Source organism: Leopardus geoffroyi, chromosome C1, assembly GCF_018350155.1.
Source record: "Leopardus geoffroyi isolate Oge1 chromosome C1, O.geoffroyi_Oge1_pat1.0, whole genome shotgun sequence".
Lineage (NCBI taxonomy): Eukaryota > Metazoa > Chordata > Mammalia > Carnivora > Felidae > Leopardus > Leopardus geoffroyi.
Genome location: NC_059328.1, coordinates 4,097,802 through 4,122,436, shown reverse-complemented (window position 1 = coordinate 4,122,436; position 24,635 = coordinate 4,097,802). Strand labels below are relative to the sequence as shown.

The 24,635-nt window shown below is 57.4% G+C and overlaps 1 protein-coding gene across 9 annotated transcripts in view; it reads left to right on the top strand.

Annotated features, from left to right (window-relative positions):
• The window catches only part of ACOT7 (acyl-CoA thioesterase 7), a 104,292-nt gene that overhangs the window by 57,714 nt on the left and 21,943 nt on the right, over positions 1 to 24,635 (top strand). For all 9 annotated transcript variants that reach the window (XM_045475457.1, XM_045475460.1, XM_045475458.1 and 6 more), the window contains exons 6-7: positions 1,976 to 2,062; positions 18,525 to 18,641. In XM_045475457.1, coding sequence (XP_045331413.1) covers positions 1,976 to 2,062; positions 18,525 to 18,641 — 204 coding nt within the window. The remainder of the gene's footprint in view (positions 1 to 1,975; positions 2,063 to 18,524; positions 18,642 to 24,635) is intronic.

Sequence of the window (24,635 nt, the reverse complement as noted above, 5' to 3'; positions counted from 1 at the left end):
AGGCAGGGACGCTCCAGGTGTCTGAGCCCCCAAGGCCGGCTGTAGGCGTGGCCCTGGCTGGGTGCACCCTCACCAGCAGGGACCGTTACCTGCACCTCCCATAGCACAACAGGGATTTGGGGGTGTATCTTTGCCATTTCCCAGTAAAATTAGAAACCGGGGAGGGCAGAATCCTGGACACCCCTAGGGCCTGGGAGGCCTGCACTCAGGTGGCAGCTGGGAGGAGCATCTCCTCCCTGGAGTCAAAGCCACGGGCCGTCTGCACTACGTGCAGTCCCTGTGGCACCAGGGGACACCTGGAGCGCCTTTCCCGCTGCTTTTGCTGTTACCCCATCCCCCCTCTCTTGGAGTTGTCCCTGTCGTCTGTCGGTTGGTTTTGGGTAGTGTCCTTGCCCACCAGCTCGTGGAGGGGCCCCTTGTGATGACAGTCTGACCCACATCCAGACGGGTGGGCTGGATGGCCAAGTCCCCAGAATGTGGCCTCTCACGTGGGAACCCTCCACTAGCTCCTGACCCCGGGACGGGATGCTGCTTCCTACCCCCCAGCAGAGCCCGAGGCAGGAGCTGGGACCTCACGCGGGAGCCGGCCCCTGCCTCTGACCGCACACGGTGAGCCAGGAAGGAAGGTGGGGGGAGCAGGGCCAGTCGCGGGACCCCCTAGAGGTGAGAACCGACTGCCCCTGAGAACCAAGCACCCCCCCTCTTCCAGAGTTGGAGCCACTTCATGGCTTCCCACGCAGCCGAGGGCCTCTTCCGCCTTCCACGGGGGCCTCTCAGTGGACGGCACGTGACACAAGTGCTCGGAACTTGAGTCTGAATCACTCTAAGCTGTGAGGCTCGAGGACCAGTACAAAATGTCTTGAGTTTGGAGTTAAATACTTAACGGTCTCAGTTTCCACGGGCTCCAGTTTCCCTGCCTTGTGACCCCTTCAGGCCAGCAGGTGGTTTGAATTCCGTAGGGAGGAGCGTCAGACAGTCTCAGGAGGACGGGTGGTGCTGGGGAGACACGGGCGGGCGTGCCACCAGCTCTTGCCTGCAGGGCGACATAGCGTTTGTGCAGGCTGTTCCGTGCACAGCCCCACGTAGAGAGGACCCCTGCTCATCTGTACTGCGTCCCCGTCACTCAGTGGCCCTGTGGGCCGGCTTCCTCGACAGCTCGGCCTTGCTGGGACGGGAAGGGGCGCCCCTCCTGAACACCAGCCATCCGGGCAAGAGACAGATTAGGGTCATCCTTGCCCAGAAGGCTCTGGAAGGTGGGAGCGGCGGCTGGGTCTGCTCAGAAGACCTTATACCCGTGTTACCCGCACGTGTTAGAGGAGGCAGTGCCGCGGTATGACAACCGCCTTCTGGGGACAGGGTTTTATCACGTCTGTTTTTAAGCGTAGCCTCTTACAGCTATTTCGGCAGCATCATCAAGGGAGGGAGGGATGCCCCCCAGGGATTTGGTGAGCTGGGGCGGTGACTGGGAGGGAGAGGCTGGCATGCCTCTGGGTGCCGAGTCTTCCTGGGCAGACTGGGGGCTGGCGGGAGTCCCAGGGTGCTCCCAGGGAGGCCGAGTCTGTGGCGTCTCCCTCAGGTTCCTGGTTTCCACCTCGCCGTTGCGTTCGGTGAGCTATAAATGTACACGCTTGCGAGGTTGCATGGTAAGTTTCTGAGACATTGTCCACGATCGTTTACAAAATGGGAGTCAGGGCCAGACCGAAGACCGTCCCGATGGAGGGTGCCCACAGCCCTGGGAGCGTGTAGCCGCGAGGTGTCTGCTGACTGCCTGTGGCTCGGGACAGGGCCTTGTTGGGGACACGGGGAGTGACCTCAGGACCCACCGACAGAGCGGCTGATCAGCCTCCGAGAAAGCCTTCCCCTTCCCCGGCCGGAGCGTGTTGAGAAATCACCCCCGAGCCGTCCGCTCGGCGTAGCGCTCCGTCGCGGGCGGCGATCTGTCCCCAGGCCTAATCTCTCTCCTTTGCGATTCCAGAGCCGAACACGGTCAGCTACAGCCAGTCCAGCTTGATCCATCTGGTGGGGCCTTCCGACTGCACCCTGCACGGCTTCGTGCACGGAGGTAAGAAGACAGCGGCTCCCGTTTGCACGTCCCCGTTAATCCCCCGGGAGCCAGGCTGCCGTCTGACCTAGTTTAGGCTCTTGTGTTTAATGAAGGAGAAGTTTAAACTTTTAAGAGGCTGCATAATAAATCACTGAAATACAGTCGGCGCCTGTTTTTAAAATTGGAAACGAGAGTCAGATGGATGACTGTCCTGATGGAGGGTCACTCGCCACCCCAGGACCATGTAACTGTGAGCTGTTTGGTGGACGCCTGTGGGTCGGGCCAGGGCCTTCCCGGGGACAGTGATGTCACCAGGGAGTAACAGTGTGACCCGCCAACAAAGAGTGGCTACTTGAACATGGTTTTGCCGCTGGGTTGTTGTTCTTTCTTTCTTCCTTTGGTCAGACTCCACCTTAAATAAGGCTTGGGAAGTACGGCGGGACGTAGGGAGGACTTAGCTCCGGGGTCACAGGGGGCGCTTTTTCCCTTAGTTAAGTGTAATTGCTTTCTGTGATTTACAGAAAACAACAGATATACAGGCACTGACACAATGCCCTTCCTTTATGCTCTCATTTCCAATTGCCCGGAGTACCCAGCTCTTCCGTTTTCTCCTCAGAAAACTCCTATTCATCCTTCAAAGCCCACCTCACGTGGTGCCACTCTGTGCAGGGTTACACTGATACTTCCACCAGGGGAGGCCTCAGGAGCGAGGCTTGATCTTACTGTTTGTGTGGCCTCCGGGGCCTCACAGAGTCAAAGAGCCGCTTTCCAGGGACCTGTTCCGTGAACAGGAGGCACAGATTACTTTCAGGTTGAGAAGCGTAGGATAAAGGGCTGTGGGATTTGAGATATATTTTTTAAGTTGGTTTCTTTCTTTCTTTTTTTTTTTTTTTTTTTAGCTAGTCCTCTTTTTGTGTATATATATGTGTATATTTTTAATTTCATGATTGTCTTCCTCTCTCAACTAAATGCTGGCGGCGATGCCCTTAGATGTGATTCACTTAGATCCTACCCAACAGAAGCCGTGCTTTGCAACCAACAGTACTTTCCAGGCGCGTGCGTGTGGTGGCAGGCAGGGCATCTCCATACTCTGAGGACAGGGCGGTCTCATAAGCCGTCTCGTCTCCTCTTCTCCACCAGCCCTCGCCTGCCTCCTGGAAGTGGGGGGCGGCCCCTCTTCCAAGCCCAGGCTCCTGTAACTGCTGAGAACGGCCTTTCAGCCTGCCTGAGCTCCATCCCGCCGGGAATTTGTGAAACTCTGTGCTAGAACTTTTGCTTGTGTCATCCACGTGTTGGAAGTTCGGGAAAGGTGGTGTTTCCTCCATCCGCTGTCTCCTTGTTGAAAAGCCTGGGCTCTGTCTTTGCGGGCAGGAGGGTGTGAGGGAGTTGTTGGAAATCTGGAATCCCACGGGTTATCGTGTTCACCCACGGGGCCTGGGCTGCTGCGTCCGTTCGATACCGGCACGGTTTTTTAAGAAGCGCATCGAAGGCATGTTTGCGATGGCTTTACAGTTTTTAATGCCTATTTTGGTAGGGGTTTTGTGCCCACAAGTTAAAAAAAACACACCTAATATTTTTATCAAATGCGATCTCTGAACGGCGTCCGGGTAACTCACCGGGAGCGAGTGAACAAAATTAACGCTGTGCTGGAAACACCCGCGAGAGACCTGGGATTTTATGGTGTTTTCCTACAGAGAGAAGGCTGTCGATAGATGGTGTCTAAACTCATTTGAATCAGAGTTGCCTCTAACCTGTAATTCAGTAGGTGCCAATCGCAGGGGAAGCTCTTGCGTGGAAATGGAGGCCAATTTGGCTTTTATTCGGTCATCCTGTACCACGTACGTGTCTTTGAGAAACCATTCCCCCGTGCCACTTTCTGTGATTTTCACACCCGAGATAGTCTTAATCTTGTGAACCCGCTCCTGTCCTGCCACTTAGAAACACACAGCACAGACGCTGGCCGCTGGCTGTGCTAAAACCGGTGGGGGGCGTAGCGGGTGTGGGAGGAGGTCCCAGATGGAATACGGGACGCCAGTCAGATGCCCAGTCTTGCGTCCCGTCCTGGGTGCGTGGACGGGACCTCCGGTGACTCACCGAGGGAGGCAGGAGCAGCAGGGAGCTGGCAGGAGGCTGTGCAGAGGAACTTGGCCCAGTGTGCCGGGAAGGACCGCTGTCTGTAGCCCCGTGCTTCTGACGTCAGGGCCTCCGCACAAGCGTCAGCCTGGGGTTTGGCCTCTGCCTTCCCTGGGTCCTGGGCGAGGCCTCCCCTCGCCCACTGTCGGTTGTGGCCCCTGAGGGGGTGACTTGGCAGATATCTGTGGGGGGTTTGGGGTCATGCCACAGTGAGGACCTTTTCATAGACTCGCCCGACACCCATCCTTGCTGAAAACGCTCGGTAAGAATGGGAATTGACGTTACTTCGTGACAGGATAAAACACAGGTATCTGAGCCCGAAAGTAAGCATCTTACTCTGAGGCGGAGTCATGGGCTCGATCCCATGAGCCGTGAGGTCGTGACCTGAGCTGAAGTCAGACGTTTAACAAGTGAGCCCCCCAGGCGCCCCGTATGCCTCTTTCTTCCTCTGGGCTGCTCCCTGCCTGGCCCTCTGTGGGCCGCTCCCCGGGAGGGGGTGTCTCTGCTCGCCACCAGCCCGACCACGACCATAGCGGGGGGCTCCCTGGGGGGTGGCCCAGCGTCCCGCTCAGGGCAGACTGGAGGTGTCCTCCACACGAATTCTGCACTTCTGAACTTCTGGCGGCCTTGGATTTTTTTTCCTTTGGCACTTTTTTTTTTTTTTTTAATTTTTTTTTTCAACGTTTATTTATTTTTGGGACAGAGAGAGACAGAGCATGAACGGGGGAGGGGCAGAGAGAGAGGGAGACACAGAATCGGAAACAGGCTCCAGGCTCCGAGCCATCAGCCCAGAGCCCGACGCGGGGCTCGAACTCACGGACCGCGAGATCGTGACCTGGCTGAAGTCGGACGCCCAACCGACTGCGCCACCCAGGCGCCCCTCCTTTGGCACTTTAAAAAAACTTTTAATTAATTATTTGAAACCGAGGTATTCTGTGGAAGGGGGTCCAAGACGGCCTCTAACCAAACCCAGCTGCCCCTGCCCTCGCTTCACGTGAGCAGCTGCTCTGGCTGTGCTGCTCGGATGTCTGTGGCTCCATCTCCCCGGCGCCTCTCGGCGCATCATCCTCAGACTCCGCCGGCGGGAGTACCGCCCGCGCCACGTCAGGCAGAGCGCCACGACTGCGTCGCCGTGTGGCTTTGTCACTGCGGTCCCTCCTCGCCACCTCATCTTCCACCGACTTTGAACACCCAGCTAAGCCTCCGTGCCTCTGTAAAATGCTTCTCAGTACAGTTTTGCCCGCCAGGCAGTCGTTCGGTACGCGTTTCCCTGGAGAGAGCGCCCTCCCCCCACCCAAGCCGGCCCGCCCGTTCCCTGCACCTGCTGCACGGCTCCCCGGGGCCGGGCGCTCAGACTCCTGGGGCTTCCCGTTTCCTCTTTGCTGGTTTAGGTGGAACACGTCCTCCAGTGGCTTCCCATGAAAGGTATGTATTAGCCAGATTAAAGGTTCAGGGGCGCCTGGGCGGCTCAGTCGGTTAAGCGTCTGACTTCGGCTCGGCTCATGATCTCACGGTTTGTGAGTTCCAGCCCCGCGTCGGGCTCTGTGCTGACGGCTTGGAGCTAGGAGCCTGCTTCGGATTCTGTGTCTCCCCGCCCCCCTACGCCGCTCCCCTGCTCACACTCTGTCTCTCTCTCTCTCTCTCCCCCTCTCAAAATGAATAAAACATTAAAAAAAATTTTTAAAGATTCAGCTGCTGGGCTGAAGGCCCCAAATGGTGGCTTCCACGAGACCGAGGACTATTGTGTCCTGTGTAATGATGCAGTTGTGAGAGGTCAGGGGCTTGCGTGGAAGCTCCTTCTGCCTCGGTCTGCTGTCCCTGGGGTGGCCCTGTTTCTGCCGGGCGGCAGCACATGTGGCACCAGTGTTCCGCCCAGAGGCAGTGGGGCTCCCGGGAAACTGCACCCAACGCTCACGTCCGCTGGTGGGTCTAGCTGGCCAGATGCGTCTGTCGAACACTGGAGTTGCCATAGAAGAAAGGGAGAACTGATGGGGGGCACTCTCTCGGGGGCTCAGTGGTTTATCTGCAGTTTGTGTCTGGCATGCTTTCCCAGGGACTTGGAAGCATTGGTGCGTCACCTTAACGGCTTCTGAGGTTCCCGTTCAGAAATCCAGGGAGTCTGGCCACACCTCTGCCTGTCCCCCTTCCCCGATCCTCACTGCTCATTCTAGCCTCTGCCCAGGGCCCTTCCACCATCTTTCTGTTGTCTGCTTTCCTGAACAACAAATTGTGTGGTCTGCAGTTTTCGGGCCCCCCTCCCCATGCTGTGCTTAACAAACCCTCCCTCTGCAGCCACTGCTCTGGATGGCTGTGCCCTCCCCCCACCCCCCACCGGGTCCTGAACACCCCAAGCACCCATAGGTCTGGGGACCTCCCTGGGGAGCCACTGCTCCTGAGATGGAATCAGAAGCCTGCAGCTCTGACCCTGCCCCTGCCAGGCCCCGCCCCTGCCAGGCCCCGCCCCTGCCAGCACAGCCTTTGCAGCTGGTCTTACCTGTCAGTCTCACCAGCTTTTGTGGGGTGGGCCCTCCGTTTGGGCTTTGGACCCTCTTCCTGCCCCCTTCAGGGGTTTTGCCCCATTGGCCAGCTCATCCTTCCCACAGTGTTGGTCTGTCCGCTATCCTGAGAGGTTGTGGATTGTGGTCTCATTCTTGCTGCCCGCGGGGATCACCAGGGCACTCAAAAATGCAGATGCCCGGGCCCCACCAGTAGGACTGGAGGCCCAGGTGTTCCAGTTGCTGGAGCTGCCCGGTGATTCGGTTGGTCGGGACGGCCTGGGGGAGAGGACACAGCCGGGAAGGGTGAACCTTGCTTGGATCCATCGCCCAGAGTGTGTTTCCTGCCTTTGAAAACCATTCCCAGCTCTTTTGTCTGCCCAGGTGTCCCTACGACAGCCGCCCAGCACCCTGCTTCAGGCTAACTACTTAAAAGCTGGAAGAGGGAGAACATTGTTCCTGCAGCCAATTGTCGTTGTCCTCTGTTTTTGAGTTTATTTATTTATTTTGAGAGGGAGAGAGAAAATCCCAGGCAGGCTCCTCACTGCCAGTGTAGACCCGGACGTGGGGCACGTGAGATCGTGACCTGAGACCAGATCGAGTCGGACACTTAACTGATGGAGCCCCCCGGGTGCCCCTATTTTTGTCCTCTTTATTTACCCTGTGAAAGACCCCAAAGCTGGGAGAGGAAGGGAGCTTACAGGCTCTCAGTCCAGGAGGGGGGTCCTAAGCTATTGGCAGTTTTTCTCTGTTAGAATCACAGGCAGTAAGTCAAACTGTGGATGGAGCTCCAGTGTCCCTAGACCAAGCTGCCAGGTTGGGTCCCACTTGGCAGGCTGGCGTCTTTCGCGTTCGTAGGACAGGCCTGTGTGCAGGCCACGTCCAGTGGGGGAGCCACGCCTTCTGCCTCACCCCGCCTGGCACCTGGTTTTGAGGGTGGGGTGGTCACTGGCTGGAATGACTCTGCCTCTTTGCTGAGGCTGCCTCTTCAGCGTCAGCCGTGCCTGCACCCCGGCCCCGGGTGGCGTCAGAGCAGTGAATGGACGCCCCGCATGGTAAGGGTGAGCAGTGATGGGCTCCGGGAGCCAGTGCTGCTGTTTCAGAGAAGAAGGGGCCAGAGCGAGGGGCTTTCTGTCCTGTGCTGTCGTGAGTCTGCAATGAGTGTACCGCTGGGGCCCCTACCCCTAGCTCCGATGCACTCTGGCGGTCTGGGGGAGGCGGGGGCGCACTGGCGGGGCTGGGGCCCCTGATTTCTCGAGTGACCTCACTGACCTGACAAGGCTCCCAGCTCTACAGCTGGAAAAAGAATGAATGGTGGAGTCATGACTGCCATAAAACCTTTGTCTTCAGAGTCGCTGATGTTCCATTGTCACAGTGGCCTTGGTGTCCTCAGGCCAGCTGGAGGCCGGTCATCTCTTTCCTGGCAGAGTGATGTCCCCAGCCCACCTGTGCCCCATGCCTCCACTGCCCCTTTCAGCTTGGTTTCTCGGCAAGCCGCTTGCGCTCCGTCCCTCCTGTCTCTCTCATCGTCCTCTCTCGAACCTGCTCCCAGCACCTCCCTCCTGTTGAGGAGCCCTCTGACCTGCCAGAGCCAAAGCCAGAGAGCCCTTCTCAGCACTCACAGTTCATCCGGCCCCTCTCAAGCTCCCTCCCCAGACCCCTTCCTCCCCTCCCTGCACCCTGAGCTCTCTCTCTCTCTCTCTCTCTCTCTCTCTCTCTCTGGGAATCCCTCTGGGACTCACCTGGACTCCAGCTGAGTCCTTAGGACCCCCCACCCTGGGATGGCTGCCGGGGTCCCTGGGTTCCCCAGACCCTGTTCCCAGGCGTCCCCCTGTAGTGGCAGCCAGGCCATCCCCTAGGTGATCTGGCCAGAATCCCCGTGACCTCCTGTGGCCTGGCTGGCTCTCTTGCGGACTCCCCACCTCATCTATCAACCCGTCCTTTGGGCTCCACCTTCAGAACATACCAGAATGTGAGCTCTCACCTCCTCCACCGCCCTCCCCCGCCAAGTCCCCATTACCAGGGAAATGGCCTCTTGCCTGGTCTCCCGACTTCCCTGAACCACTTCTTTTCCCAATGCTGCAGCCTCGCCGAGCCTGTTACACCAGAAATCTGGTCAAGCCGAGCCTGTTGCAGACGCTGTGGTGGCTCCTGTCTCGCTCCCAGGAGACGCTAGATCTTTTTATTTGTGCCGCTTCTGTCCTTATGAGGCCTTCCAGGAGGGCCCTCCCCTGTGCCTCTCCGACCCCCCCTTGTCTTGTCCCCCCTCTTGCCTTGCTCTCCCCCTTCACAGTCCCAGGACACCTGGGGCACTTCCAGCTGTGGACCCTGCGCACACCGCCCACCCCCCCCAGCCCCCCCACCGCACCCTGTGTTAGGTAGACCCCACCCCCACCTGCTCTGTGTGTTAACAGGCGCTCAGCACCCACCCCTCCCGGAGCGCAGGCTCACAGGGTGGGGACTTGGCTGACGTGCTCACGGCTGCATCCCCAGCACTGAGTACAGGGCCTGGAGCAGAGTAGACCTGCAAGGTGCAGAATGAACTGGAAAGAACGGAGGGGCCCCTGTGCGGGAAGCAGGGCCACAGCACAGCAGCAGAGGCAGCCCCGCAGGAGGAGCGCGGGAGGGGGTGTGAGGTCCAGGGTCGCGGCAGAGCACAACGCCGACGCCGCCTGCCTGAGGCGGCAGGAGACAGATCTCGTACACGCCACACAAGCATCAGGCAGCCAAGGGGCCACGCGTGGCTCCCGGGGGTCCCAAGGCTGGGGGACCACACGGCTTAGCTGGCCCCTAAGGGAGAAGGCAGAAGGGAGGGAGGTGGGTGGTACACGGGCAGGGAGAAGCCTGGTGGCCCAAGCAGAGGACATCTGGGAGACGAGGTGCGGGAGGAGGCCTCCCGCCCGGATGCTCTTACTGCTTGGTTTCCATTGGGAAACAGCACCTGTGGGAGGAATTGATTTCACTGCAAAATCCAGAATAAGGCACAGATGCTCCTTTCCAGTTTTGTGGCCTCGTTTAACTGGAGCCCCTGCTGCGTGGCAGACAGTGTGTCGAGGCCTTGGCTGGGGAGGAGGGAGAAAAGGGAGGAGTGAGGCACGTTTCCGACTCTTGGGGAACTGGCCTCGTGGGGCCCCGAGGTGAGCTCGCGAATGCGGGTTTGGGTCGCAGTTTTGTCATCATGCGGCCAACCGGTGTGCCGGTGACGGCCGCATTCCTCCCCGTTCTCACTTTCTAAGAATCTTTGGTTTTGCGAAAGTCGTTCTCGGCGTCCGAAGCCGCAGAGAGCAGCTTTGTGTCCAGGCAGGCGGCCGTGGGGAGCGGGGCAGGAGACCCCGGGTGCCGCTCCTGCCGTCCGGGGCTGGCGGTGGTGAGGACCCTGCTGACGCCCACCCCGGGGACGGGTCTCCTCCGGCCGCCTGGCCCTCTCAGTGGCCTCCTCCGGCCTGGGAGACGTGTGTGGCTGGCCGGCGGTCCCGCTTTTCTTACGGAAGTGAGAGCGTTTTGCTGGAGAAACCCGGTCAGCCACCCAGCGGCAGAATGCTCCCCTCTGCCAGTGCACTGGGATCTTCTGCCTCTGGTGCCAGATTAATTAACTTCCGCTTCCTGTTTCGCCGCATCACTAGGGGCGCGGATATCCCCTAACAGTGGCTTTCCTGTTCCGTATCTTGAGCATGGCTCTGACCTGACAAGGCTCCCAGCTCTGCAGCCCTTCACCCCCACTTGAGTGTTTCCTTTGAGGAAACTGACCCCGCACCGGTGCGCGACCTTGCCCTGCGTGGACTCCAGGCCTCGGCCTGCCCTTCCCGAAGTGGGGAGCACCGAGGGGATTTACGCGCAGGACCGCCACCTTATCCCCTGTCTCCCTTGGCTGCTGGGGCAGGAGTCCGCCTGCCCCACTTTCCCTGCTGCCTTGTTCAGAACAGGGAAGCGTCGACTCTCAAACGGCAGGAGGCGCACTCGCTTGTGACCTTCTCGAGTCCCCTGACACCGAGGGTGAGGGGTAAAGCATGGCCGGGCAGCCCTTTCTCCTGACTCCCTGGGTCTGGGATGCTCCTGGGCTATGTCTGAGGCCCCCGCCAGAGTTCCTGCTTTTGACATTTTGGCATCAGAAACCCATCTTTACCACCTTGTGTGTCAGTTGCCAAAAAGAATCCTTATTAATTACCTCATTGAATAGTCCCCTGGCCCTGGCCCTGGTTCACAGAGATGACCACAGGTGCATTGGGAACCTGGGAGGGAGAAGCCAGACCGTCTCAGGAGGCTGTCACCCCACGGGCTCTCAGAATAACCCCTTGCCGTTACTGGGGGTGGGCCAGTGAAAATAGGATGAACTTACTATTGTTTTCTTAATATAGGAGGCTGGCACCCACACTCCGTCAGTTGGGATTAAATATAGAAACGGGGGCATCTCAAATCGCCACCCACAGCGCAGGCAGTGGCTCTGGGCGCTGAGCTGCTCACGGCTGCTGCGGGTTTGTAGGCGAGCGTGACCCAGTCCGCCAGTCGGGCCTGGGAAAATAAATTTAAGCCTCTATTTTTAAGCCAGCCGACACGCTGTCGATACTTGAAAAACCCTTGAGCAGTTAAATGTTAGATTCAAAAATATCTCCGGTACCCGATGTTTATCTGTATGTTGGGGGCCGAGCGGGTCTCATTCTCTGCCTTCCCGTGATTCCTGCAATGGATGTGGAGTCCAAGGACAGCACGTCTACAATTTTGTTGTCATTTTTTAAATGGCGAAGCTTGGGTAATGAGGACAGCACATGACAGACTGTAATTTGCCAGAGCGATTTTCCCATCACCGGGAGCACCTCTTGTACCTACATGGGAAGACATTGACAAGCTTTTCCAGTGGGACCCTGGGCAGAGGCACTTTGGGGAAGGCTTGGGCACTTGGGAGTTTAAGTGTTGAAGAGCGAACAGGAGGTGGTGACAGTGTCAAGGACGGCTGGTGGCTTTGGCTTCTCTGGCCGGACTGAGGGCCCAGTGGCAAACTGGCCAGACTGAGGGCCCAGTGGCAAAGTTAGGGGGACGCCAGTCGCGAACTGGTCAGGGGGGTTTCCACTGGGGAGGGTATTGTTTGCTTTTTAAAATTTTTTTTTTTTTCAACGTTTATTTTTATTTTTGGGGACAGAGAGAGACAGAGCATGAACGGGGGAGGGGCAGCGAGAGAGGGAGACACAGAATCGGAAACAGGTTCCAGGCTCTGAGCCATCAGCCCAGAGCCCGATGCGGGGCTCGAACTCCCGGACCGCGAGATCGTGACCTGGCTGAAGTCGGACGCTTAACCGACTGCGCCACCCAGGCGCCCCTATTGTTTGGTTTTAACAAAATGTACTTTTCTCAGTGGACACATGGCTTGTGACTTCCATCATAGATACTGAGTTTTGTGGAAACAGGCCTTGCAAACGTGTCAGGACGGGACGAGGCCTTTCGTGATCTTCTCTCTGCACGGGCCACGTGACCTCATCATTTTGCCTTAGCAGCAGGTAACGAGAATGTCCCAGAACCAGCCCCGCTCAGTGCTGTGTCCAGGGCTGTTCCTCACCCTACCAGGAAGAGGGGACAGGCAGCTTGAAATCAGCATCTTATTACAATCTCGACTCTTACGAGATCAGCTCTCTTCCCTCTAAGTGGACACCAGAAGTCACTTGACACGCAGGACCCCAAAGGACCACGGCATCCTTGCCTTGTCTGGGAGCGGCTGAAGTACGCATTTGTGAGAACAGAGACGCTGGGGGCTCCCAGGAGCCGCGGGCAGGTTGCCAGCGAGGCCTGTCTTCTCTGGCAGACCTTTCTGCCTCCAGCTCTGATGCCTCGAACGCTGTGGGCACCAGGAGACCTCTCTTTTCAAGGCCAAACACTTGAGCTGTGGACAGAGCTTTTCCATGTAGTGAGCCCTAGAGTCTGCCTCGCCGTCCCTTCTTGTCGAGCCTGCCGTGGCCTCCCTTAGAGGCATGGGTTGACGGACGTGGGCAGAGTTGGTCCAGGTGACAGCCTTCCTGGAGCTTGGACCCTGCCGCCCCCCTCGGCTGTCCCCTGCAGAGCAGACCTGTCCTGCAGTGTGGGTATTGCTGCCCACCCTGACTGCCCACGGCCTCTGTGAGTCACTGTTCCTGGTACCCGGGTTGAACCCCCAATTTGGGGCACAATCTCCTAAGAGACACGCGTGCTGCCACCATGCCTGTGCCCCAATCTGGGTCCTAGAATCTGTGGAGTCCATCCATGAGCGGCCTTGGCTATAAAATGCCAGCATTCTGTGTGAGGTTTGCAGCTGTCCCAGCTCAGATTTGTATGCTAGCTCTTGGGGTCAGGGGGAGGCTATCTTTTTAAATGTCACCCTCAGCAGACGTAGCAGGTAGTTTTGAAGACCAGCCTTATCTGACAGATCCCCTGACACAGCTGACTCTGGACCAGATAAGCAGGCCCTTGTGGCCTCAGCAGCGAGTGACGGTGGACCAGACTGTTACCCAAATACGGACCCTACGGCTCCGACTGGAGCAGTGTCCTTGAGTTGAATGTGATCCGTAGCTGGCGATCCTTCGTTCATTCGTTCATTTGTTCATTCATTCATTCATTCATTCATTCATTCATTCAGCGCGACCCTTTCCTGAGCACTCTACACCAGGTTCCGAATTGGGCGGGGACACTGTCAGGCACGTCCCCACCTGGTGCTGGCCTCCATGTCACATGTGATACAGATGGTCTGGGGCTGCAGCTTGGGGGCTGACAGGGGCATCTGGGAGCAGGAGGTCACCCAGCTGCTCCTGTCTTTCTCCGGAGTCTGTCCCAGGCTCGGAGCCTCTCCTGGTCAACACATGCTCTGGATTCTGCAATATTTTTTTTTAATTTTTTTTTTTTTTACATTTTATTTATTTTTGGGAGACAGAGAGAAAGAGAGAGAGAGAGAGAGAGAGAGAGAGCGCACGCACAGAAGTAGGGGAGGGGCAGAGAGAGAGGGAGACACAGAATCGGAAGCAGGCTCCAGGCTCTGAGCCATCAGCACAGAGCCCGACACGGGGCTCGAACCCATGAACCGTGAGATCATGACCTGAGCCGAAGTCGGACCCTTGACCGACTGAGCCACCCAGGCGCCCCTGGATCCTGCAATATTTTGAATAACCGCGAAGTCACTTGGGGAATCTCTACCTGCAAACTGGGCCAAAGCCCAGTTTGAAGGAGCTGAGTACGTCCTTTGTCCATTTATTCTTTTATTCTTAACGGCTTCTGCTTCTCCGGACTCATAAGCAAGAAGTTGGTTGTGGGTACTTCCTGCATTCCAAACATACTTCCAGTTCAGACTCTGCCTTTCCCGCCTCCCTACCATCCTCCCCGCCCCCCAGACCCTGAAGTTGAGGCCACCGCCTGGTGGCTCACGGCTGGCAGCTCTGGTTTCGAGACCTTCCACACCCACACCCGCTAAGTTTACTGCCACCCCCGCCTGTCACCATGGTCTTGCTCTCTCTTCGTATCCCGCCTCGGTTGGGAATGCCGCCTCAAATCTCAGGGTTGCAGGTCCTGGATCGAGAGGCAGCGCGGCGTGGCCTCTGGCACCCCGTGACCGGGGGCTGGTCCCCACTCTACCCCAAGCGAGTGCTGTGTCTTTCGAAAATTGGCGGCCACGATGTGCCTACCTCACCGGGCTGCTGTCCAGGGAGCGTCGGTGTTCATTCATTCATTCCTGCGCTCAGTATTTACGGAGGGCTTACCAGGGAGCAAAACAGGGTCGGCTCCCTCCAGGGCCGACCCAGCCCGTGGGACTGCGGCGTGCTGAGCGGGGGCTGCTTGCTGCCGCCATCGTTGTTTCTTCTCTACTCTATTCCCACCTCCCGTGCCAGACTTCGGTGTCTCCTCCTCCGTTTCCTCGTTTCCTCCCAAAAAATCCTCCTCGTCCCTGGCTCCTCAGGAGGACCCCGGCGGTGGCGCCATCTGAGAAAAGGACAGCCACACATAATACACGTTCTGTTACAGACGTCTGAAATCTCCTAGTGAAAATGCCCCAGGTGCCCCCCGCCCCAGTTTCTGCCAGGACCTTGCCTCTTCACCACCGTTCTTGGGTCCAGCTCTTCCTAGACTCCGGGATCGGCATTTTCTGAGTGTAAATTTTTGCCGGTGCCGTGGTGTTTCATGGCGTATACAGCCTCTCTCAATAATACTTCACACTGAATGAGCTTTTGTTGGCTGCTCAAGGAAGGCTTACTTAGTGTACTTAGAGTAAGTCTATGGAAAAATGCCTTCTGGATTCAAAACCAGGGAGCAGGGCCCCTTGTCCAGCTGTTGGAACAGCTCTATTCTTTTTTTTTTTTTTTTTCTTAATGTTTATTTCTTTTTGAGACAGAGCATGAGTGGGGAAGGGGCAGAGAGAGAGCTCCCTCTCTGGAACCAGAACCCGGAGCAGGCTCCAGGCTGTGAGCTGTCAGCACAGAGCCCAACGTGGGGCTCGAACCCACAGACCGCGAGATCATGGACTGAGCCCCCCAGGCGCCCCGGAACAGCTCAATTCTTTGTGAGGCAAACCGACCCAGGAGAACTCGGTCTGTGGGCTCTCCCTCAGCAAAACTGAACGCACATGCACACACACACACACACACACACACACACACTCCCAGACACTCCTGCCCACACATGTGTAAACTCCCGCACACGCATGCACATACACGCTCCTCCCCCATGTGCATACGTTCCCACACGTACACGCACGTGCACGCGTGCACACCCTGAAGCCACACCATGTCAGGAGGCGGTCCGTGGGTCTCAGACCTGCTTCGGTGCCCTCTGTGGTTCGCACATGTAAGGGGATGCTGTCACTTGGACTCCACCCTTGTCCCCTGAGCAAAGTGTGTGATTCTCACTCCGTTTCCTGACATTCTGGGACATTTCACTTCTCTTTCCTTTTCTGTGTCTCTTTCAGACCTCAGATCTCTAAAAAGTCTCCAAATAGGTAGGTGTTGAGTTTCACAGACCTTCACTAGTCCTGCGTCTCGTAGTGGTAGCTGCTTTGCCGGGCAGCACGGGGCTCGTCCAGCGTGAAGATGTCGTCGCCTCTTGTTCCTGCAGTAGCCGAACCCGGGACTCAGAGGGCGATGTGCCCTCCCAGGGTCCCCACCAGGCAGGGGTGATGGGGCAGTCAGTCCCAGGCCGTCTGAACCACCGTGATGCAGGGCCACACTCACACTGCAGTTCGGTTCACGCAGAGGCTGAGTGATTCCCCCCCCACAGGGACGCGGTCCATGCTGAGAAGCACGGTGACTTCCCCGGGTGCCGTGTTGTGTTTTCCCTCCTTGGAGTGCTGGGCTGGGGACGCCTGGGCTTGCCCCACCTTCGCCAAGGCCCCTGGGATGGGTAGGAAAGCCCCAGAGCCTCGGGGTGGGCTTAGGGGAGGCGCCTGTGTCTGTTTCCGATACTAACTCCACCCAGCGGAGGCTCCTTGCAAAGCAAAGTATGACCCCTTGTCTCAGACCTTCGAGCCGAGCTGCTCGAAGGCCTGAGGCTCCCTGGCCTTGCCGGAGCCCCCAGCCCCAGTCGCCTGGAGATAAAACCTGGTGCTGGCAGTTCCTTCCTCTCAAAAGAGCCGTTTCCCCAGCATCCTGTCTGCAGTCTTTGGCATCGGACCAATGTGTGTCTGAGCGTCTGTTGTTCATTTGAAAAATGAGGCTACCAATCCCTTCCTGCTTGGACTAACCAGATCGATGCACCGGTTATCTCTGAAGGCACCTTTAAAATGGCAGGCCGCAGCTCAGTCTCCACTCCTCATGGTCATTCATCATTACCATCATGTAGCAGTACCTTCTTTTAAAAAGTCCTGGTAACAAAAGCATTATTTTTCATCTGGAACACTAATGTATTTTTCTAAACCTTTGTGTTCTGGAAATGCTCAAATATGTACAGACGTGGAGAGAAGAGTATACGGGACCCCAGGTTTTCCTCTCCCAGGCAGAGGGCCCCTCTCTGTCTCCCACGCTCCTTTTAAGTAGCGTCGTCTGTGTTGGTGCGAGGCCTCTGGTCCAGTACGGAAGGGACTTCTATTCTTTTTAGTTATATCATATTTTGTTTTCCCCACACAGTAAAGAGAGTTTTAATTAGTCACCAATGTTTAAAAATTGGTAGATTCTTCATAAATGTGTGGGTTTGAGTCTTGCCTAGAAACATCAGGAGGCTGGTAGCATGGGCCCCTCATTCCTGGGGGTGGGAGGCAGTGGGCGGGTCTGGGCAGCGGCCTCCTCCCCTCCCCACATCGCCTGCCTGACCCCACTGGCATCCGAGTCTGTAAGCCTTACCCTAAACATGCTTCCCCTGTGAGCCTGGCTTTCGTGAGTGGGATAGAGTCTGTTTTCTGCCTCTCTCCGGGTTTTCAGAAGGCGTTCTGTATCCTAGGGTGAATGTACATAGCCTTCTAGGATTTCTGATAGATACCACTCTGCTGCTTTTGTAGGTCAAAAATGGTTGACTCTTGGCAATCTCCTGTAGCTCAGCCTAAGACAAGACACGGTTTAAATGTTTAAATAGGGGGCGCCTGGGCGGCTCAGCGGGTTAAGCATCTGACTCTTAATTTCGGCTCGGGTCGTGATCTCAGGGTCGTGGGATCGAGCCCCCCATCGACCTCTGCACTGACGGCATGGAGCCTGCTTGGGATTCTTTCTCTCCCTCTCTCTCTGCCCCTTCCCTGCTCTCTCTCTCTCTCTCAAAATAAAAAAAAATCAATGTTTAAGTATGAAATAAGTATGATGTATCATACGGGGGGTGGGGCAAGAGTTGGGGATGGGGAGACTAGCGGCTGTGCAGTCATGATCCCGTCAAGTTAAAGCATGGCAGTGAGCAAATGTCTGCAGCCTGAGGTTTTGAAGACAGCTTGACCTTCTGTGAGCCTGCTTTTCTTGTTTATTTTACGTAACAGCTTTATTGAGAATTCACATGCCATACAACTCCGCAGTTACAAGTCGTTGATTTTTAGCGTGTTCCCAGCTACACAACCAAACCACAGTCAATTCTAGAACATTTTCATCCCCCCAAAGAGGAGCTCCATACCCATTAACAGTCCCTCCCTGCCTCCCCCCGATCCACTAGCCCTAGGCAAACGTTAATCCGTTTTCTGCCTCTCTGGATTTGCCCATTCTGGACCTTTCTTGTAAAGGGAATCCTACAACATCTGGTCTTTTGGGACGGCTCCTTTCACTCGGCCTCACGTTTTCAAAGCTCCTCTGTGATGTAGTGCAGGTCCGTGCTCGGGTTATTTTTCTTGCTGGATAATATTCCATCCTATGGATGTGCCACATTGTCTTCATCCGGTCATCAGCTGATGCACATCTGAGCTGTTGTGAGTAACGCTGTCACGGAATCCGCGTACAAGCTTTTGTGAGAACGCGAGCCTTGAGTTCTCTTGGGTGCGTACCTGGGAGTGGAATGGCTGTGTCGTATGGTGACTCTTGTCAGCCTTTTGAGAAACTCCTGGCTGTTTCCAAAGCAGCTACACTCTTTCCAGCCCCATCAGCGATACGTGAGGGTCCTGATTTCTCCACGTTCTCACTTGGCATCTGACTTTGGGTGCGGCCATCCTGGTGGATTTGGTAACAAAACCTTCCCGAAGGAATGTGATCTCTGTAGAGGGTAGAGAACGGATCGTCGTTTTGTCAGCGGCCTAGGCCATCAGCTGTGGCGATTTTCAAGAGCTCCCAAGGAAGCCTGGTTTACATCATGAGCTCAACATGCCCCAGTCGTGCACCCCCGGCCCGGCCCAGCGCCGGCTGCGGGCGCTGCCTGTGGGTAGCGGGAGGGCTTTGTCTCTTATGACTCGTTCCCAGGGTGGGAAGTAGCCTCCCCCCGTCTCATCTGCCATGTGGCCATTCTCCATGCAGGTGTCACCATGAAGCTCATGGACGAGGTGGCTGGGATCGTGGCCGCACGTCACTGCAAGACCAACATAGTCACCGCTTCTGTGGACGCCATTAACTTTCACGACAAGATCAGAAAAGGTAACGGGACTCTGCTGACGGAAGGCAGGTGGCCTTTGGCTGTCGGGCTCCCTCTGCCGGTTCGCTTTTGGTTCGTGCCCCGTGTCGCCAGCGCCCTGGTGTCCGCCCATTTGCCATGAGAGACAGGAAGCCAGAGTTTTGTGCTTTGTTCCTGTAGTTGCATCCGTGAGGCTAGGATTTGCTCGTTTGACTTTTCAGTCTGATAGACTTATTTATAACTCGTGTTGGGGGCCCTAATCCTACTCGAGCGCACCGTGAACCCATCTTCCGAAAATGCTCCGCGAACGGAGCCCTCTGAACATCTTACGTGCACAGTCCTGGTGACGGTTGCCAGCAGAGTTTACGCCACTGTGCACGTTTCCTCTGGCGTTGGAATAACCCTTGATGTAAGTAGTGGCGGGATCCGCGCCGAGAAGCCCAGGGACCGCAGTCCTGGGCCAGTCCGCCTATCACCCGGGACAGCGCTGGGGTTCGTCCTGTCCCCAGGCCCAGCGACTCGGCCGCCACCCAGACGGCGCCTGCTGTCTCCCTGTGCGTTTGCCACCACAGGAGACAGGGCCGGCTCATCTCGCTCGTCCCGCGTTGCTGCTGCAGGTGTGGAGCGGCCGTCCCCTCCCGAGACACGGTGATTTCAGTGTGTGTTGTCTTCCGAGGTGAGGCTCCGTGCCCCAGAAATGTAGCCCTTGGCTGCAGGGCTGCGAGAGCCTGACATTGATGCTGGGTCAGCCCTGCTGTGACTGCAGCCTTGCGGGGAGAGCTGTCGGGTCAGACCGGTCCTGGGTGGGGGTGGGGGGTGATGACAGGCACGCCGCCAAGCGAGCGAAACAGTGCTTGTCATGCCCCCCCCCCGACCCCCACCCCAGGCCTCACTGACCCTGGAGGGCCCCGGGCCAGCACGGCCACGCTCTGTCCCGCAGAACACGGCAAGCGAGTGAACGTCCTGGAATGGGGGGGGGGGGGGGCGGGGGCGGCGCGTGCCCGCCCTACATGCCAGGAGCATGTTAAGCATAGCTGAGTTAGATTTGCGTGCTCTGAGGGGAAGGAAAAGGTCTGCGGTGTCGCTCTCTCTCCTCTGCAGAATCCCTTCATAACTGGTAGGTGTTGGCCACAGAGACCCCAGCGCCCTGTTAGAATTTACCCCAGACGAGCGGCCTTGCCTGTCTTGGCTTGTCCTCCGTGGGCCACGGGTGTGGTGTGCGGCCGTGCCTCCCTCTCTCGAGAACTCCTCCCTGCAACCAGAACCCCATTGTTGAATGCCGCTTCAAAATCCACAGTGGAAGACACCTTTACAGTGTCAGCGTCTCCTGAGTGCCCTTTAAGAACCGCCGACCAGGAAGAGACTTTTCTAGAGGATCAGCCAGTTTGCTCAGCATCAGCCCGCTCGGCAGATGTGGTCCACAGCTGGGGAAGCCTCCAGAGAATGAAGGCTGACACCCCCCCCCCCCCCCCACGCCCACGTCTTCACCCTCAGGCCCTTCCTTATATGACCAGGGTTAACTTTTGGGGACGGAGAATGATTGGCGTCCGGTCCGTAGGAATTAGCAATTTTCAGGGAACACCGTGGGCTCTACTTGGAGCAGAGAGTGCTTTCCGGGACTCACGTAGCAACGGCTGGGGCAGCGCGTGTGTGCGTTGCCTTGACGAACACTCTCCGTTTCTAAAAAGATACGTTTATTCCAAAACGCAGAGAAAACGGTCTTCATTTTCAGAAACTGTAGTTTCTGGCAGGACATTCTCCTCTGGATTGGTTTCCTCCAGCGGGCAGAGTGAGGGGTGGGCCGCGTGGGCTCGCCCGGCTGCACCCTCGGGTGCTGAGCCCCCACAGTCCCCGTCCGGGGCCGCCGGCTGGTGTCCCAGCCCTGGCCTGGAGCCCGTGCCGCCCCTGGGGAGCGGAGAGGTCACTCTGCTTTCTCGGGTCACGTCTCATTTGGCGCGTCAAGGACTGTGGGCCAAGCCAGCAGTGATGGAGTCTGGTCTGTTTCTGTGCCAATGTCCTCCTGGGGCTGTTAGACGCTGTCACACCTTATCTGTTGTTTTCCGGAGGAACGTCCCTGTGTGAAGCTGTGGGCTCCTCTGTGGGAGAGCCCGCAGCGACGTTCCCAGGCAAGGTCTCCGTCCTGACAGCTCAGGGCCACACCCACTTCAGGGACAGAATGGGCGCGCGTTGTCTTCAGTTCCATGGGGCCGAGGTCGCTGCAGGTGCGGCCACTGTCACAGGCTCCCGTCCTCCCACGTTCTTTGCTCCTTTCTGGGGACATGCAGCGTGAGGCTGGCGGGGCCCTGCTGGCTGTAGGCAATCCAGGGGTGCCAGGGGTGCTCGCTGAGGGGGACCGGAGACTGACATTCCCGCTCGTTCTGCGTTGATTTTCTGATGCAAACCTGCTGAGATTCCCGTGAAGTCCAAACGTGTGGGGCTCTAGCTCAGCTTCCAAGCTCCTGTTGTCCGTGATCCAACATCTCCTCCGCCCTACCAGGAGGGGGCCGGGAGAGCCAGGCCGGCCAGCAGCGTGGGACCCAGCCCTCTGCACCACGGCCAGGGCCAGGGCGGAGTTCAGTGCTCTGCACAGCGCTGTGTATGTCCCAGGGCTGCACCACAAGGGACCACAGACCTGGGGCTTCAAACAGCAGACGTTCACTCTCTCACAGTCTGGAGGCCCCAAGTCCCCAGTCCTGGTGTGGGCAGGGCCCCTCCGGACGGGCTAAGAGAGGACCCTTCCAGCCTCTGGTGGTTTGTGGCTCGTGGCCACATCACTGTACCCTCTGCCTCCACCATCACGTGGCCTCTCTCTTCTGCCTATTCTCTTCTGATGACTCTTGTCTCAGGATGTGAGGCTCACCCAGAGAATCCAGGAGGATTTCATCCTGAGATCCTTGACTCTGGGGCATCTGCAAAGACCCTTATTCCGAGCAAGGTCACATTGTGAGGTTCTGAATGGACTTACCTTCTGGGGTGCCACTGTTCAGCCCGTTACAATGCTTTCTCTCCTAACAGCTTGGTTCCGGGTAGATGCTAGCTCACTTCTCCTTTCACAAAATGGTGAGGTGGGTAAAATCTGTGCCCCACGCTACCCCCTTCCCCACATGAATGTGAGTCCTTCCCTTGTGAGAGCCGGCGGTAATGTCAGCACACAGCCCGGGGACCTGACATCTGAGGGCAGCCCCCCGGAACAGAATTGAGGCCCCACGCTTCTCCAGCATGGGGGCACCGAGGAGGGACCAGCGACGTTCCCATGCGTGGCAGGAGGTGGGGTCAGGCCCAAGACCCAGACGTGTGGAAATGACAAAATGGCAACACTATAGTGCAGAACATGGAACTGCCCTCCTTTTTCTTGGGCATTGAACTAACTCTTTCCTGAGCCGAGTTCAGCATAAGGACTATTTTTTTTTCAAGTTTATTTTATTTTGAGAGAGAGAGAGAGAGTAAGCAGGGAGGGGCAGAGAGAGAGGGAGAGGGAATCCCAAGCAGTCTCTGCAATGTCAGCGCAGAGCCTGACGCGGGGCTCGATCTCGTGTACCGTGAGATCAGGACCTGAGCCAAAACTAAAAGTCGGACACTTAACGGGGCTCAGCCACCCAGGTGCCCCCAAGGACCATTTTTTAAGCACTGATATTTCACAGAAAAGGCGCATGTAGGCGATGGAGCCGGTGGACATCCCAGGCCTGTGGTCACGGTGTGGCCGCTGTCCACAGCCAGCGCCCAGCCCCCGGGGCCGTGCCACCTCCCATCTCTGCGACGCACAGCCCTGGAGGACACAGCTGTAAGAGGCCGCCCCCCCACCCCGGGAGGGGCGTCCTCCACCCTCTGAAGGTTGATCTGACGCAGTGGAGAAAAGCCCAGAAATGTCGACACGTTGCCAGCCAGGCACGCGGCCTGTTTGTGAGCTCCCTGCAGCTGCTGTAGTGTCTCACCACAGAACCAGTGGCTTAGAAGGTTCGCACCCTCTCTTACGGTTCCGGAGGTCAGGCGTCTAAAAGCGGTCCCCGGGGACTTATTTTTATAGGGTCGCTTGCTCCATTGCTGATTTTTTGTTTGTTTGTTTAAGTTGAGACGTTAGAATGCCAAGGCAGCTGTGAAGGGAAGTAAAAGAGGAACATCGTTACCTTTGATGCCATGGTCTGGGAAGCCGTGGGCAGGAAAGCCTGAAGCTGGAGCTGTGTTGTGGAGAAGCCACGTCCCCAGACTCTTGGGTGGGAAGTGAGGGATCGCCTAGAAAATGCTTTGGGATGCAAAGCGGTTATGTAAGAAATGCCAAAGTTACTTCGCCATGTCCGTGCTTTTCTGAGAAAGCTACACTGTCGCTGCTCTTTTTGGAGCTTGAGCGCTGAGCTGTTCTTGTTGTTTGAAGTGCTTGGCAGCCCCGCAGCTATGGTAAGAGCAACTTTGTATCATTCTGTTTTCTTTTCCTCTGTTTTCTTTTCCGAATCCCCGCAGGCCCCGCTGCGGCGGGCCCCAGTGGCTGTGGGAGGTGGGGCCGGGCACCTGCCGGCCCCCCTGGGCCGCAGCACTCCGGGCGGCTCAGCCGTGCTCCGGGAACAGAGGAGCTGGGGTCGCAAGGGTGATTTACGCCTCGCTTGGTGGGGCGTATGCTGTGCCTGCCCCACGGCCCGGGAGCTATACTTATCCCCAGTTTTCTGATCCGGAAACCGCCCGTGCGGCAGGGCTGCTCCCTTCCAGAGCCGGGAGGGCAGGCGTCCGGGCGCAGGCATCACCTCGGTGGTGCTGAGCTTCCCCCCTGGACAGTCACGTGCGGCGCCGTTCACTGTTGACGCTCCCTCGGCCGCCCGAGTGGCAGCCGGCCCACACAGCTGTGCGTGGACCTCCTGGCTTTCTCCAGCCTCTCGAAAACGTGGCTGAGCGTCCTCGCTGTCAGGGGAGTCCGGCCCCTGGCACTGGCCTTGGCCTTGGCCCTGGCCCGGGGCCCTTTTCCCACTGAACTGAGACAGAGGCAGGCACCTTAGCCTCCTGCCTCCGGTGCCAGTCGGGCTTTGCCTGGGGGGCTTTGCCTTGGGGGGGGGGGATGCGCCCACCTGTGCGTCCCCCGCAACAATTGCTGGCCACACATGGCTCTTTGCCTCCTAATTAAAGGTAAGCAAAATGGAAAATGGTCGCACCTGCCACATTTCCAGTGCTCAGTAGCCACGTGTGGCCGGCAGCCACCGCATCAGACGGCACAGAGCAAGGACATCCCGCTATCGCCGAAAGTTCTGGGCAGTGCTGGTCTCTGGACCTTCTGGACTCCGTCCCCGGTGTCTGACGTTCCGGGAAGAATTTCCATCAACCCTACAGTCATATAGACAGTCAGCCCAAAGCCGGGTGCCCCAGAGCCCCCTTGAGCAGGGCCCCACGACCCCGCGGCTCACTACAGGTCTGGGTGCAGAGCCTCCCCGCGAGGCCGCCTGTGGTCCCAGGGTGCTCTCTGCACACCATCTGCAGGGACACCCGCTCAGACCTCAGGGGCCTGGTTGGGGTTCCCCGGGCAGGGCCCGCCTCTTGGTGGTACTCAGGGGGCTCCGCTTATTCTTGGAATTCACAAGAGGAATTTCACAGAAGCTCCAGCTTCAGTTAGATATCTATCCGATGGTTGCACCGCCACACGGACGGCCGAAACGTACAAACTACAAGACAGTTGACAGTCGTGACAGCCCCGTCCCTTCGTTTTGGATACTTTTTAGCAAACTAACCGCAGGTATTGACTTCCCGGGCCCTGGATGCAACAGCAAACTGACTTCCCTTCAGAAGCCCACTGGGTCTGGGGCTGTGTGGCTGCCGGGACCCTGGCCCCATTGTCTTTGGGATTCATTTGTTTTTACTTGGAACTTCGTTCACGTTTCTAGGCTCTTTGTATTGTCATAGAATCCTGCTTCAAACGTGGAAATGTCACGTTAAGTGCTAGAAATGTACGATAAGACCCTTTGAAAATAATATGCTCTGAGCTTTATAAGTGTCACCCCCCTGATTTTATAGTCACTAACGATGCAGTGTCAGTAGCGGCC